The sequence below is a fragment of the Myotis daubentonii genome, chromosome 15 (assembly GCF_963259705.1).
Source record: "Myotis daubentonii chromosome 15, mMyoDau2.1, whole genome shotgun sequence".
Classification (NCBI taxonomy): Eukaryota; Metazoa; Chordata; class Mammalia; order Chiroptera; family Vespertilionidae; genus Myotis; species Myotis daubentonii.
The window spans coordinates 29,158,992-29,175,982 of record NC_081854.1 but is presented as its reverse complement, the minus strand read 5'-3'; the positions used below and the strand labels follow the sequence as shown (position 1 = coordinate 29,175,982).

The following is a 16,991-nucleotide window of genomic DNA, read 5'->3' as shown; positions in this document are numbered from 1 at the left end:
CTTCAAACTATTCAAGAGGAGGGAAGACTTCCAAGCTCTTTTTACAAGGCCAGCACTATCCTAATTTCAAAATCAGATAAAAACACTACAAAGAAAGAAAATTACAGGCCAGTATTCCTGATGAACATAGATGCTAAAATTCTCAACAAAATATTAGCAAATCATATATAGCAATAATATTCAAAAGATCATACACCATGACCAAGTGGGATTTATTACAGAGATGCAAGGCTAGTGCGATATTTGCAAATCAATAAATGTGATACATCACATAAACAAAATGAAGGATAAAAAACACATCATATCAACAGAAAAAGCATTTGACAAAATCCAGCACCCATTTATGATAAAGGCTCTCAGCAAAGTGGGAATAGAAGGATCATACCTCAACCTAATAAAGGCCATATATGACAAGCCTACAGCCAACGTCATACTCAATGGGCAAAAACTAAAAGCATTTCCCTTAAGATCAGGAGCAAGACAGGGATGTCTGCTTTCACCACTCTTATTCAACATAGTACTGCAAGTTCTAGTCATAGTGATCAGACAAGAAGAAAAACAATAAAAGGCATCCAAATTGGAAAGGAGGAAGTGAAACTGTCATTATTCGCAGGTGGCATGATATGGTACATAGAAAAACATAAAGACTCCACCACAAAACTGCTAGATTTAATAAATTAATTCAGCATAGTAACAGGATACAAAATTAACATCCACAAATCAATGGCATTTTTATACACTAATAATGAATTCTCATAAAGAGAAACTAAAAAACAATCCCATGTACCATTGCTACAACAACAACAAAAATGAGATACCTAAGAGAAAACTTAACCAAGGAGGTAAAAGATCTGTACTCAGAGAACTATAGGACTTTGAAAAAAGAAATAGAGGAAAATACAGACAAGTGGAAGCATATACTATATTCATGGATTAGAAGAAATAATATTAAAATGTCCATACTACCCAAAGTAATCTACAATTTCAACTCAATTTCTATTAAAATACCAACAGCATATTTCACAGATCTAGAACAAATATTGCAAAAATGTATATGGAACAAAAAAAGATCCCAAGTAGCCTCAGCAATCTTGAGAAAGAAGAACAAAGTTGGAAGAATCGTAATACCAGATATCAACCTATACTACAAAGCCATTGTAATACATGACTATTTCCAGGAATAGTCATGTAGACCAATGGAACACAACAGAGACCCCAGAAATCAACTCACACCATTATGGTCAATAAATATTTAACAAAGGAGGCAAGAGCATACAATGGAGTAAAGATAGTCTGTTCAATAAATGGTGTTGGGAAAATTGGACAGATACATGCAAAAAAATGAAACTACATTATCAACTTACACCATGCACAAGAATAAACTCAAAAAGGATAAAAGACTTAATTAAATGTAAGTCGCAAAACCATAAAAATCTTAAAAGAAAATATAGGCAGTAAAATCTCAGACATCTCACGTAGTAGTATTTTCATCAATACATCTCCTAGGGCAAGAGAAACAAAGGGAAAAATTAAACATTTCAAACTAAAAAGCTTCTGCACAGCAAAAAAAAAAAAAAATCAACAAAAAGAAAAGGGAACCCAATGTATAGTATAGAAGAACATATTTGCCAGTGATATCTCTGATAAGGGATTAATTTCCAAAATATGTAAGGAACTCATACAACTCAACACCAGGAAAACAAACAACCAAATTAAAAATGTCTATTCAGGGCGGAGGACCTGAATAGACACTTCTCCAAACTGGACAATAGACATGAAAAAATGCCTGGCCAGCATGGCTCAGTGGTTGAGCATTGATTTATGAACCAGAAGGTCACAGTTCGATTCTCAGTCAGAGCTTATGCCTGGGTTGCAGGCTCGATTCCTAATGTGGGACATGCAGGAGGCAGCTGATCAATGATTCTCTCTTATCATTGATGTCTCTCCCTCTCCCATCCTCTCTGAAATCAATAAAAATATATCTTTTTAAAATGCTCAGCATCACTAATCAGAGAAATGTAAATTAAAACTACAATGAGGTATCACCTCACACCTGCCAGAATGGCTGCCATCAATAAATCAACAAACAACAAGTGCTGGCGAGGATGTAGAGAAAAGGGAGCCCTAGTATACTGCTGGTGGGAATGCAGACTGATGCAGCCACTGTGCAAAACAGTAGGTTATTTTCTCAAAAAGTTAAAAATGGAACTGCCATTTGACCCAGCCATCTCACTTCTAGGAATCCTGAAACACACTTATCAGAAAGAATAAATGCACTCCTATGTTCGTAACAGTGTTGTTTACAATGGCTAAGATTTGGAAACAGCCAAGTACCCATCAATAGATGAGTGGATAGAAAAGCTGTGGTACATTTACACAATGGAATACTATCTCTATATATAAAAGCCTAATATGCAAATTGTCCCTGCGGGAGTTCAGCCAGGAGACCGATTGCTCGCTACGACGTGCTAACCACCAGGGGGCGGCGCGGAATGAAGTAAGGCCCTGGCCTGCAGCCCGGGAAGGGAGGCCCTGGCCGGCAGCCAGAAGGCCCTGATCAGCCCTGATTGCCAACCAGGCCTAGGGACCCAATCCATGCACAAATTTTGTGCACCGGGCCTCATGGCTGTGAAAAAGCAAGATATCTCTCTCTCTCTCTCTCTCTCTCTCTCTCTCTCTCTCTCTCTCTCTCTCTCTCTTTTTTGTTCCCAAGTTCTATTCAAGAACTCATACAAAATTTGTCAGATAAATGAGCTTTAACCCTCATCTTCGTCCTCTTCTTCATCCTGGTTTATCTGGAAGTAAAGCAATTCGTAACTCTCTTTGCTGTTAGCAACTACGCGCAACCAGTCACGTAGGTTATTCTTCTTCAAATATTTTTTGGTGCAATATTTCAAATACCTTTTGGAAAAAAGGCACCTCAGAGGTTACAGTGATCTTACTCTTGCTTCTTTCAATGGTTACAACCCCTCTGCCGAGATTCCCAGCTTTTCCATTCACTTGGATTCTCTCCTGAAGAAACTGCTCAAAGTTGGCAGAGTCCATGATTCCACGTTTATGGGGTGGGTGCAGTGAAGGGTGAACTTCAGAACCTGCTTCTTTTTTTTGCCCCCCTTCTCCACGAGCTTTTCACGGAGCCATGGCGGCTGCGGAGGCAGAAAGAAGATCTCTAAACTTTTGTGACAGCATGGATAGACCTGGGGATTATTATGCTAAGCATCTGGAAAGCAGGGAAGCTCACACCCCTTCCCCATACCTGCCCTAGGCATCTCTTCCATCTGGCCATTCAGAGGTTGTAGGCTTTATAACAAACTGGTCTTTTAGTAAGTAAACTGTTTCCCAGGGTTCTATGAGCCGCTCTAGCAAATGATTGAACCCAGGAGGAGGTTGTGGAAACCTCTGATTTGTAGCCAAGTTGGATAGATGCTGTGGGTCACACCACTTATGACTAGCAGTCACTGAAGTGACCCACTAACAGTTGTGGGACTGAGCCCTTAACCTTCTCCACATGTGCCCCCAACAGCTACTGCAGCTGGTCGGGCATGGCTGAGGTGGCACACACCTCCCCTGTCCTGGGCAGACCTAGGAGGACTCCCTCAGCCACACACATCTCTCAGGTCTCAGGGACAATATGGAGCCTCTGCTTCCTTCCTTCTGGGGAGATGAGCTCCCAGCTTACAACTGAGGAGGCGTTGCTGTCTGAGCGCACTCAGGCTGAGCCAGTGTCCACTGCTGCACAGACAGGCTCCTTGGAAGGGGATGAGAAGCAGGTTTTCATTTCTGAGTGAGGCAGTTGGTCCTGCTTCCACTTAAGTTGACGAAATGCCTCCTGATGAAATAACCACATTCTGCCTGACTCCTCAAGGTGTGTTTATGGAACTCTTTATCTCTGGCAGGTACTTGTAGAAATCATATCTGACCAGTCTCAGAGGGCAATCAGTCATTTTCCAGTAGCTGATGTTTTCTTCGCATTCGGGCTCATCACCCTGCCCAGCACTGTATCACCCTTGCTCAAGCAGCAAGAAAGATCTTTTTGATACAGATTACGAGAGCATTGTCAGCTCCATACGGCCTGTGGCAGTGCCGGGGGCACGGGGTCAAGTGTGGCCTGAGTGTCCTTCTGCGTGGCCTCAGCCCTGCCTCTCACACGCGGCCTTTGTCTTCTGCATATTATCTGCCCAATTTCTCCCTTGAGCCCTTTGTTCTATGGCTTTTACACACACACTTATCGTAAATTATGACCAACACTCTAGTCACTAAGGGCTAAAACCAAGGTCAGCCTACTGAAGTTAGACCATGAAACACGAGTGACTGGGAGCATCTGGAGACCTTGGACCCCCGGCCCGGGTGAGTGTCCCAGCAGTCCGGGCTGTGGCCCTTGCTGGGAGCTCTGGTCACTCTGCCGGTGTGTCTGTCAGTCCTCTTCAAACCTTGAGGTCCAGGGAGGAGCAGTGTAGGTGACAGGAGTTAAACTTGTCACTGAAACGAGAGATTGACAAAGAAAGGCATTATTTAATCTAGAAAAGATAATGACCTTGGAGTCAACTGGAAACCAAATTTAGAGTGTGCAGAATGGCAGCTGGTCTTGACTGCGCCCAGGGGCAGGCTGAGCCATCAGCAGGAGAAGCATAGCCTTTGACGTCAGAGCGAGCTGGGCTTGGTCCCACCTCCACATTCACAAGCTAGTCCTTGTCTCTGGTCCCGATGTCTTATCTCTACACTGGAGATGAAATGCCCATGCTTCTAGGCCAGGGGTGGGCAAACTTTTTGACTCGAGGGCCACAATGGGTTCTTAAACTGGACCGGAGGGCCGGAACAAAAGCATGGATGGCGTGTTTGTGTGAACTAATATAAATTCAAAGTAAACATCATTACATAAAGGGGTACGGTCTTTTTTTTTGTTTGTTTTATTCATTTCAAACGGGCCGGATCCGGCCTGCGGGCCGTAGTTTGCCCACGGCTGTTCTAGGCTCTTTTGAGTCCTGAATGTCCTTAATGCCTGTATAACCACTGACTCGAAGTATATGTACAACTAAGAAGAGATAGGAGGGCACATGTCATATGATTTCTTTTATATGAAACTAGAGGCCCTCGTGGGCCAGCGCGCCCCCCCCCCCCCCACTGGTTGTTCCAGAAGGTCTGCCGTCTGGTCTAATTAGCATATTAGCTCTTTATTATATAGGATTTCCAGAGCAGGCAAATTCATAGAGACAGAAAGCGGATTAGTTATTACTGGGGGTAAGGGGCTAGAGGTGGGAAGTGATTGCTGATGAACTCAGGCTTCTTCTGGGGTGGTGACAATATCTGGAACTAGATGGTGATGATGATTGCTAAACGCCACTGAATTGCCACTCTATAATGATCAATTGTATCTTATATGGATTTCACTTTAATTTGAAAAATCTTTGGAAACCAAAAAAAAGCAGGGCGGTGGGAGGATGCTGGTCTGTCTGCTTCCAGCTGGGACCTGATACAGAATACTGACCAGAGTTGAGGAAAAAGTCCTCCAGAACATGGAGAGCTCACCATAGCCATAGGGCCCAGGCCTCGCCCCTGAACCTCAGGTGCAGGAGACAGGCCAAGGAGGATAGGACGGTGCTGTTTTACAGAAGACTGACACAGCCAACCTTGTGAAGAGTTTGGATCCGGGACATGAAACAAATTGCAGAGTTTGCTGACCTCACTTCTGGGGACATTTATCCCCTGAGAAATCCTCATTGATTTCAGCGGTTATAACAAAAGCCTTAAAACCTTGAAGTGAATTTGCATAGATGCTGGGAGTTTGGCCTTGGAACCTTGGTTATGCCTTAGTCATTTATTACAGTAGCTGTGGGACACATTCAAGCCACCTGCCTTACCTTTGTAGGTTTGGAGTTTGATTGTAAGCTGGCCCACTATGCTGGGGCCTTTGAGTGGGATGAAGACACTGATCAAACCATGGGTGCCTAAGAGTAAACCAGAATGCCAGCGATATTATCCCACTGCCATGAGGATCCTTGCTCACCACCCAACTTTCAGCATCAGTGCCTCTTGGGACCTTTTCTGGACAGGTGCGCTTCAGTGCCATTAGTGCTCAGCCAGGTACAGGTAGAAACTGTGCCTACATCCCGCCTGGGTGCAGGGGGCCTTCCTAGGATGAACTGAAGGCTCTGGAGCAGCGGTCGCCAACCTTTCGGACCTCACAGACCACCAGTGGTCCACAGACCACCGGTTGGTGACCGCTGCTCTGGAGCATTCAGTCTCGCCTTGCACACTGTTGGCAACTGCGAGCACTGAGCACTGGCTGCTGCTGCGGCAGGGTGGGTGCCCGCTGCATGCTCCCAGGTCTTCTCTCCTCTGTGAGTGATGTCCAGGCAGGATCTGAGAGCGACAGGTGTATAGCCCTCTCCTTTGGAATCCCTCTGACTCCATCTTCTTGCTCTCATATTTCTCCTCTCCTTGCAGGTTCTGTGGGGACCCCGCTGCCAGGCGTTGAGGTACGAATTGTCTCAGAAAACCCACAGAAGGAGAGCTGCCCCTACATCCTCCACGCGGAAGGAAACGAGAAGGACACCAGGGTGAGCCACTCTGTTTTCCATGGTGGCACATGAGCGTTGCACGGTCATGACCACCCAGCAGGCCGGTCACAGGGGTTTGGGTCTCTGTGCTTTGGAGGTGGAATCCCCACTGCTTGGGGTTGGCCCTCCTGGATGGTGGGGATGCTGGCTGGTACTTACCAAGGGTGCCACTGTGGACAGTGTGAGCGGGCAACCAAGGCCCAGTGTGCCCCGGTCTCCAGTGCTCTGCCTGGCTTCTCCCTGGGCTCCATGCACTGGTGTTACTTTGAGGTGGGTCGTGACCGCATTGGCTAAGGACAACTCAGGTTAAAACAGAAGTCACTATAGGTGGGATCTGGTTAAAAATTCTGTGCTGGCAGGACCCTGGTGCCTACTCAGAGTGACGCCAACACACACTTCCGGGGCAGGTGTGGCCACGCCAGGAGCCTCGCTACGGCTCTTTGGGCAGGTCCACAGGACCCTTTGGACTAAGGTTACCCATTTCTACTGAAGTCACTGGTGGTGCTCTCTTAGTTTCTGTGTGATTCTAAAATTCACAAGAGTGAAGCAGAAACACTGTCCATTGTCTTATTTCAGTGAAGATTTTAATAGCTACAGATGTGCTGCTCATAAGTGAAGGGGAGTCACAGAAAAGTTTAGGATTAGTGGGAAGTGGAATGTTTATTTCAAGGGAAATGATGTTCATCCTGGCTAGTTTGGCTCAGTGGATAGAGCTTTGGCCCGTGGACTGAAGGGTCACAGGTTTGATTCTGGTTACGGCACGTTACCTCGGTTGTAGGCTCGATCCCCAGCACCAGTTGGGGCACATGCATGAGGCAAACAATTGATGTGTCTCACATCAATGTTTCTCTCTCTGTCTCTCCCCCTCCCTCCCACTCTCTCTAAAAAAATCAGTGGAAAAATATCCTCAGGTGAGAATTAACCCCACCCCACCCCACCTCCCAAAAAAAGAAGAAGAAAGGAAATATTTTCTCTACAGCGGGTATCCATACTAGACATCACCTGTGACTGATTTCTGTTACTCAGAGGTTTCAAAAGATGACAGTAGTGAGTCCTTATTCCAGCTGATCCTTCTTCATGAGCACTGCTGGGCTGGTCAGTCCCCCTCGTACCTCATGTGCCAGGAGGGGCTGGGTACAGGCCATGCTCTATGGGCCCCAGTTTCCACATCTGAAATGGGAGGACTGAGGAGATTGTTGTTGAATGTTTTTGTGCGTGCAAATAGGTGGAATTTGGATGCTTTAAAGTATAATTTATGGAAATTTTAGAATGATGTCAAAAAGTAGGCATTCTGTGTACCCAAGAACACCTCTTACCTGGGCCCTCACCAGGTTCTCACTCTCTCAGCCTCTGTTCCCAGATGTGATAACATCTAGACACAGTCTTGCTCCTCCACTACCACCCTGAGGGTCCGAGCCATTGCTGTCACTCCCTGACCACCCTCTGCCAGGGCTCTTGCCTCTGCCGTGCCAGTCCAAGGCGTTAGCCACACCCATACCATGGGGTCCTTTTCTGGCTCTCAGCCTGTGCCCTGTACTGCCTCCCAATACCGCCACCTCCTCGTGGACTCCCGCTTATCCCCTGGTCACCAGCCCTCCCTGCATTTGATGACTGCCTCCCCCATGGATGCTTAGCCTGTGTGCCAGGTCAGGAATGGCCAGCGGAGAATTCAGGCCAGGCTGTGGGTTCCAGGGACACTGCTCATCAGGAGGTCCCCAACAGAGAGGAACAGTGTGGATTTGTGGATCCATCAGATGCTAGTGGCACAGCAGCAGGATCCATGACTACTGCCTCCGCCAGGTACCCATCGCCTGATGGCTCGGCCTCCATGTGCACCTGTTCTACTGGAAGTCACAGGGATGCTGCCAGAGAGAAAGGGTAGGGGGGAGCATCTTCCTCCTAAATGACGATACAATTTTAAGTAACTCGCACCTGTTGTGGCAGGCAACGGGCCATCTGACAGCTCCTCTCCCGTCTTTGATTGTTTCCATCTACAGAGAGTTGTGCACAGAAACTTGCTTAAAATAGAAAAAGCCTCAGCCCTGGCCCAGAGCGCTTGACAACCAGGGAGAAGGAAGCAGTCGTTCCACAGGGTGGGGGCTGCAGGGGAATGGGTGCCACTGGCTAGGGCTCTGAGGGGCCATGGAGATAGGAGAGGGCATAAGGGAGCTGGGTCTGGTCCTCCCTGCGTGGTGAGTTCCGTGCAGATACACCCCAGCTGTCTAAATGTGAACATAAGGGGATTTGGCACTCATGAGGGTGTGTTCTAGAACATTTTCAACTCAGTGAAGGGATTGGAGGACAGACAGTCCAGACTGTAGCTGCCCTGATGGCCCCGTGGAGTCTCAGGGCCCCTCCATGGGAAGACACACCAGAGGGCCTGTTGTCCCACACAGGGGTTTGGTCCTGGACCTAGTGTTTAGTCTTGTGACCAGTGAGGCTGTGCTCAGCAGAGGCCACCTCTGGGGTAACCAGGGCCACAGGAGGGACCCCTGGTTAAGTCCCGGCTGCAGGGCCCTGCCTCTTTCTCCCTGTGCCTTTCTTGAAGGTGGCCCCGCCCTGGCACTGTTTGCTTGACCCCACCTTCAGTGCAGTAGGACACTTGCTCTCGAGGTTGTTACCTTCAAGGGCCGCAGACCAGAAACGGGCTTTGGGGTCTCACTCATGGGTAGAGGACACCTCCCTCCTGTGTTTGATGGCATTTGTCAATCTATCTTTAGCCTTTAAAAGTGGAGACTCAAAGTCCTCTCCCCCCAAGACTTTGTAGAGTACGAATGAAGCAGTGCTCAGGCAGTTGCCTACATGGAACTTTCCATCTGGGCCTCCCGCTCTGTGAGATGTGGCCTCAGCTCCCAGCAGATCACAGCTGCGCTTCTGTGTCTGCACCAGCCCATCAGCACTGCAGCATGCAGGAGGAGCCACGGGCAGGGTTAGGCCTAAAGGCATGCAAACTGAGGCCCCAGCCATCCTGAAGGAACTCATTTTAGTCCATTTCAGTGGCATGTTGCAGCGGAAACAGGAACTAGCATTGGCCTCGTTGGGGACCATGATTACTAATAAGAAAAGGAGGAAGCTACGGTACCCGTGAGCTGTCGGTGTAGGGTGGCCTCATGCTGCAGAAGGCTGCAGTCTGCTCAGTTCCTACACGGATTGTGAACCTGCTGCTGAAAATTGTTGATACTGTCTCTGAAACAGAGATTTGCCAAGCAAAACCCTTCCAGTTCCTGTCTGATACACTATAAGTTCCCAGTTAGTGCAGCCCAAACTGGTAAGGACTGACTCTTTAATGTTCGTAAGTTAGGATGGCTGAGATGATTTGTTTCAAATGGTTTGTTTGTTTTTTACTTTTAATTTATAGGTTTTTACTTTTAATTTGGTAATAAATTTATAGAAAAGTTGCAAAAATAACAGTACAAAAAACACCTGCACACCCCTCACCCAGATCACTTACTGTTAACATCCACTGTCCTTTCTCCACACACAGGATTCCTCTGCGCCGTGCGCCATGGCCCTTCACCCAAAACACCCACAGGACCAGCATCTTATCCAACCTCTCCCACGCTGTGGTGTTTCCCTTGTGTACTGACCTCATGATGTCACATGTAGCACCTTTCTCCACTGCAGGTTCAGTCTGGGGCAGGTGTTTCCTTGGTTTGTCCTGAGGACAGACACGTCTTGAAGCAGTTCCGTGCACCTGGATGATAGGCATGATGTCCGTGCAGGTAGCAGTTACCAAAGAGAGAAGTGCCTACTGAGCGGAAGTGTGCCGCGTGGTGATGGTGAGCGTACAGCGAACGTGGAGGTTCAGGGAGGACATCACTGAGAACTCCCTGGAGCCAGCCTGCTGTGGGAGCTGTGGCCTCAGCCTCTCCCATCCATTCCTTCCTTTCATCCAACTAGCACATGAGGAGACCCCTCTGGGCTGGACACCAACCCTCATGTTGCTGCCAAGATCAGCAGACAGGTGTCAGCAGTAATGGCACCCATCCTGGCAAACGCAGTGCGGGGTAGGTGTCCCGCAGGCCATGCAGAACTTCCCAGACAACAGGAGACCCTGTTAACTCCTCCAGGCCCAGAGCAAGGGGTTCTCACAAGCCCACATCACCCAATAGCTGTGCTGCCTGAGGGGCAGGTATATATGGGTCAGGAGGGCAACTTGTCCTGGGTGCCCCACAGAATACAGCCTGGGCTCACTGCAGGTTGTTATGCAGTGACACCGTCGTGTCTCCATGCCCCTGAGTGTGTGGCTGCCCTGGCTGACCAGCACCCCAGCAGCTCAGTTGTCCCTGTTGTCTGTGGCTCTGCTGCCAGCACTTCCTGATTCTTGCAACTTTGGTGGGACTTCAGGCACTGGTAGAGCAGGCGCCCTCCCCCACTGGGAGGTTCTCCGGCACCATTTGAAGCAGTTTCACCTTCGAGGCTTCCTCTGGCTGCGCCCTCCCTGCTGGGCTGGGTTAACGCATGGCTTTGTTTGCTGCCATGCATCTTTCATGTGCTGCAGCCTCCAGCTGGCTCCTGCCTGTAAACTCTGCACGTCGCACACTCTCTTTATTTATTTATTTATTTTTATTTTTTGAAATTGCTTGCTTACATGAGAGCCGAGCACCAGCCAGCAACAATGGGGTCCATCAGCAGATAAAGGGCTTCACAGCTGTATGTAACACAGAGGATAGCCAGGCCTCCACACAGAATCCTCTCCTCTTGCTGATGATGCAGAGACCCATGTGGATGTGCGTTGGCTAGAGCAGGACAGGTGCTGTGAGCTCTGTTTCCTTTTATTTCTTCTTAAAAATTAATTATCTCATATCTTATCCATATGCATGCTGTCACTCTGGACAGCAGACTGTTCTGTTGCCTCTCCTGCCCACGCCACCAGCATCTCCAGTCCCCTCCCCTGTCACGGCCATCTGTCGCTACGTGTGCCGCCAACTGCTGCACCTGACCCATAGTGGGGCCTGGAACGCTCTGTCCCACGATGGTAATGGTGCCTTCCCCACAGACGCACTCACTTCAGACCAACAGCTGACAGTTCCATCCCTCTTGAGTTGTAATGGAGTCCGCCACCTCTATCAGGGGCCAAGTAGGAGGCAGCATGACCCGAAAAAGAGAATCACATTTGTCACCCTGATGTTCCAGGTGACTGCCTGAGAGCACTCAGCAGCCCTGTGCCTCTTTCCAGCTGTCAACCAGAGCTTGCCCCCAAATACCCTTTGCTCTGAAATACAAGGCAAGAAGTCCCACTTTCCTCCCATTGGCTCATCCCTATTTGGGTGGCCAGTTCTTTCTGGTCTAAGCAGTGGGCAATGCTTGGCTGGGCGGCCCTTCATCAGGATACAAGGGGAGCCCACAGTCAAGGAGGGGCCATTAGGGACAGGTGCTGTACCTTGTGTACTGCACCTGCTCACCAGCCTGGATTCCGGCACCTTCTAGTATGCCCTCCACCACAGAGGGGCAGAGCTGTCTTCTCATCATGAATCGGGCAGGTGTCAGGGGTTCCACCTGTTTCCAGCAACACCTGCCGCTGATAGAGGAGAGTGCAGTGCTGCTTCCAGCAGGTCACTAGGCCAGTGGAACAGGTCAAAGTTGGGGCAGGCACTGCAGTCTGTGAGAGTGGGATTCAGGCTGCTTCAGATTAGGAAGTGTTCATTCTTGTGTTGTCAGCTCTCAGGCATGGCGCTGGTCATAGTAAGTGGAGAGGCCCTCACTCAATCAATGTTCCTGTAGGCACAAAGACGGAGAGTCCCTTGTGAACACAGCCTAGATTTTTATTGCCGTGTGGAAAGCAGGTGTGGCATGAAGTCATGTGAGACTGCCAGGCACCCAGGGTTTGGCTGCGTGCCCATCCAACCTGCACCCGAAACACCCTCAGGAACAGCTGGTCCCCAGAGCTTGGGGAGTGGGCCCCACTGACCAACCACCCAGCCTTGCTTCTTGTCCTAGCACATGAGGGTGTGAACCCCGAGTGGTTCTGAGGAGTCCCAGCAGAAACCCCTTCAGGGCTCTGGCTCTGCGCATGGCCTGGTGACATGAGTGATAGATTTTAGTTGAAGGCAGTGTTTGCTGTTGTACACTACTAGAGACCCGGTGCATGAAATCCGTGCATGGGTGCGGTCCCTAGGCCTGGTTGGCGATCAAAGCGCAAGTGTCTGGCGTGGAAGGGCAGGTCCCAGCTGACCTCTGGGCCCTGGGCAGTCCCCACGTGCCCCCCTCCGCCTGAGTCATGGCACCTGAGTTTCCATACAGAGATGTGGTGAGCGCTGCCAAACACTGCAGGCTGGGGCACAGGGTCGGCCTCTGGGCCTCCCAGCAGTGCCGCACGGAAGCCAGGCGGGCAGCACTCTCTCTCCTGACCGGCCTTGCAGACCAGCTCCTGCGTGAACCCACAGGGAGCCCAACTGGCGCCCCTGCAGTCCCGGCGGCTGCGGCCCAGCTCACCCGGAGGGTGCAGGGCAGGCTGGGTGCGGGGAGGGGGGTGGGGGGTAGGAGGGCGTGGGACCCCTGGCATCCCAGGTGAGGGAAACAGGGGGAGTGAGAGCAAGCTCAGGGACACCCCACATTCTCACCACATCTCTGTCTCCACCACCCCAGCCCCCAGGTAGCCAGTGAGAGGTCGCAGCCCCCCTCCTGGGTGCCGCAGGAGGTTGGTTGCCACCACCCACCTCCACTTCCCCATCCCAGCCCAGGGCCCAGCCCCGGTTGGGCTTTCAGGGCCTGCCTGCCACTGGTCACCCTCTGCGGGGCGATCGGCAGGGCAGTCGGGCCCCTGCTTGCACCTGCCTTGGCCTGGCGTCGCCCACTTACCTGCTTCACCATCCCGCTGCAGTCCTGCTTTTATTGGGGCCCATCGTGCGGGCAGCTCCTCCACTGCCGCGTGCTGCCAGCACCGCATCGCCGATACCCACCATGTTCCACGCCGCACCCTGGTGGTCAGCACACATAATAGCAAGCAGTTGAACTCCTGGTTGAACAATTTGCACATTAGGCTTTTATTATATAGGATTTTAGTTTATTATTTCTCTCTGATATTTTTCTCAGGCCATTCTCCTTCTGGTTTATCTTCACTCTTGATATCCCATCATACCCTTGTCTCTAAAATTTACATCAACCACCAATATTAATTTGGCCTTACTGTCAAGGTCTGTCCAATAGTTAGTATGACATAAGCAAATGTGTAATAGGTGTGTGAGCGTTTAGAGCTCTATCTGGTGATTCAATTTTCCCCCTCCCCCAAGAAATGAAAATGCCTTGTCTTTTTTAGCATAAAGAAAATGATGACAGCCCTAGCAGGTTGGCTCAGTGGATAGTGTCGACCTGTGGACCGAAGGGTCCCAGGTTCAATTCCAGTCAAGGACACGTACCTTGGTTGCAGGCTCTTCCCCACCTCAGGTCCTGGTCGGGGTGCGTGCAGGAGGCAACTAACTAATTGATGTGTTTCTCTCACATCAATATTTCTGTCTTTCCTTCTCTCTACTCTCTCTAAAAATCAATGGGAAAAATATCCATGGGAAAAATATACTCAGGTGAGTATTAAAAAAAGAAAGAAAGAAAATGATGACAGCCTGGCTGGCATGGCCCAGTGGCTGAGCGTCAACCTATGAACCAGGAGATCACAATTGGATTCCCAGTCAGGGCACATGCCTAGGTTACGGGCTCGATCCCCTGTGTGGACGTGCAGGAGGCAGCGGATCAGTCACTCTCTTCCATCATTGAGATCAATGTCTCCTTCTTTCCTCTCTGAAATGAATAGAAATATATATATTTTTAGCCCTAACCGGTTTGGTTCAGTGGATAGAGCGTCGGCCTACGGACTGATGAGTCCCAGGTTCGATTCCAGTGAAGGGCATGTACCTTGGTTGCAGGCACATCCCCAGTAGAGGGTGTGCAGGAAGCAGCTGATCGATGTTTCTAACTCGCTATCCCCCTCCCTTTCTCTCTGTAAAAAATCAATAAAATATATTTGTTAAAAAAAGAAGTATATTTTTTTAAAACAGAAGAAAATGATGACATATCTTAGTTACTTGATATGTACCTTCCTTAGACCAGAGATGCCCTTAGCAAATCTGTGCAAAAGTTAGAATTGGTGAATCTGCCTGTCTTTATGGTATTTACCCTGTGGTAGTCAGGTAAATCTAAGAAGGGGCTCAAATTAAGTGTTGAATGGGATTGAGCTGGATTGATGGGATTGAATGGGACTCTGGGGCTCTAGTTGAAAGAGAGTTGGTTTTGGTTCCAGAAGACCCCAACTTTGTACTCTACGTGTCTGTGACCACAGAGCCTGTGTGCTGGCAGCTGCTGTGCTTGAGGGCTGGTCAGTTTATCACGAGGCATCGATGATGCTGGTGTCATAAAATGAGTCAGGAAATGTTCCCTCTTCTATTTTCTAGAAGAGTTTGTGTAATTGGAGTTTTGTGTTTTTATAATATTTGATAGAATTTACCATCTGGGTCTAGAGGTTTATTTTTTGGAAGATTTTAACTGAATTCAATTTCATTTAAGTTGCCAAATTTATGTGCATAGAGTTTTTCATTATTAATATTTTAGTATATGTAGAGTCTGAAGTGATACCCTTCCCATTGCTCATACTAGTCATTTGTGTTTTCCATTTCTTTTTTCTTTGTTATTGTTGCTAGAAGTTTAACTGTTTTGTTAATCTTTCTTCAAAGAACTAGCTTTATTGGATTTATTAAATTTCCTCTATTGCTTTTCTCTTTTTAATCCTAGTTTCTGTCTTATCTTTATTGTTTCTTTTTTTTTTTTTTTTTTTTGCAATTGCTTTCTCTTTTTCTAGTTTCTTTTTTTCTTGTTTTTACACAAACAATTATTTAAGGCCTTTTATTAACAGGTGCTTGCAGTTTGTTGAATTTTTATTACAAATTAAAAATAAGGTCCTTAAAAATCTTAATTTGACCAAATATGAAACAATTTTAAAAACCTTTAAAGATATATTAAGAAAAACCAGGCTTTTAAGAAATAAAAGCCTCGTTTGTCATTACCAAAATGAGACTTCTACAGGTAAAAATAATAAAAACCCCATGCTGTATAGATAATGCGGATCGTCCTAGCTGTCTGGTTAACGGGCAAAAAGCAAGCACTGAAGGCAGAGGTAGGGAACATCCAGCCTGCAGGTCGCGTAAGGCCTGCGAAATCATTTGGGCTGGCCCTGCCGAGGCCTTAGGGGTGAGTTAAATGTTTGACCAAATGTAGCAGGCGAATTTTTAAGTTGGTAATTTTGTATGGCCTGCAAATGATGTTAATAAATATCCAAATGGCCATTGGCAGAAAAAGTTTCCCCACTTTTAGATCCTAGTCTAAGGTCTTCAGTTCTAATCTTTTGTTCATTTCTTATTGCTGAATTTCATATTCATTTCTTCTTGTTGGATGACTAAACCGGATGGTAGAGATGGTAAGCTAGCATTTATTCACCCCCGCTCTGCTCAGCCTTGGGAGCGGATGAATTCTGGGCCGGTGGATCAGCTGCTTTTGTCTCTGCCATCTTGTGGTTTAGCATTTTCTTATCTACTTCATTGTTGTTCTTTCTAGGCTGTTTTGGTGAGGAGAACCCCAGTTAATCATGGTCTGTAGCTCTAATACATATTCTGTCTCACTGGCCTACCTTGTTCTCCTGCACTCTGGTTGTCAGCACCCGCCATCATTTCTCCTTGCATCTGAGGGTTGGAATACTGTGGTCGATGCCCATAGGATGTCCGCATGCAGTAAGGTGGGAACTGTTGCCCGTAGTAGGGCAGGTGCTGTTGGGCCTGGCCTTCGGGAGCACTCTTGGATCTCTCATTCTTTCCCCACTCTCACTGTTCAGGTAGTTCTGCTAGTATTTGCACGGAGGACCCCTACAAGGTGGATAGTGTCTGGAATGGTTACTGTCTGCTGCATATTTACTGCCTTGCATGTTTCCTGGAACTCCACCAGGGCCTGTAACATTTGCTGCCTCCACACCCTTTTCTCCTTCAACAACATCAAACTCCACAATCTCTGCATCTCTTACACTGCAAAGGTACTTCCTGGGGTTATTCTTCTTTATGGCAGTCTGGTGTACAAATATATCTTCCTTGGTGTCATTCCTGTTGATGAAACCATATCTCTTTCTTACACTGAACCATTTTACTGTTCCCAAAACTTTTTATTTTTATTTTTATTGTTGAAAGTATTACATATGTCCCCCCTTTTCCCCATTGACCCCCTCCAGCCTACGCCCGTCCCAGGCACTCACCACCCAACTGTCTGTGTCCATGAGTTCTGTATATATGCATACAAGGTCTTTGGTTGATTACCTCCCATCCACTCACCCTCCCTCACCTTCCGTCTGCGTTTCCGCACTCTGTTCCATGCTTCCATGTCTCTGGATCCACTCCATTTATCAGTTTATTTTGTTATTTAGATTCCACATATGAGTGAGATCATGTGATACTTGTCTTCTTC

At 48.0% G+C, this 16,991-nt stretch overlaps 1 protein-coding gene and 2 pseudogenes across 3 annotated transcripts in view; 1 reads left to right on the top strand and 2 right to left on the bottom strand.

Annotated features, from left to right (window-relative positions):
* Positions 1–16,991, top strand: part of ACSF3 (acyl-CoA synthetase family member 3) — a 79,731-nt gene that overhangs the window by 42,102 nt on the left and 20,638 nt on the right. For all 3 annotated transcript variants that reach the window (XM_059667052.1, XM_059667051.1, XM_059667053.1), the window contains exon 6: positions 6,445–6,557. In XM_059667052.1, the coding sequence (XP_059523035.1) occupies positions 6,445–6,557 (113 nt within the window). The remainder of the gene's footprint in view (positions 1–6,444; positions 6,558–16,991) is intronic.
* On the bottom strand, positions 2,711–5,535 carry LOC132217194 (large ribosomal subunit protein eL22-like; annotated as a pseudogene).
* On the bottom strand, positions 16,127–16,899 carry LOC132217192 (Y-box-binding protein 1-like; annotated as a pseudogene).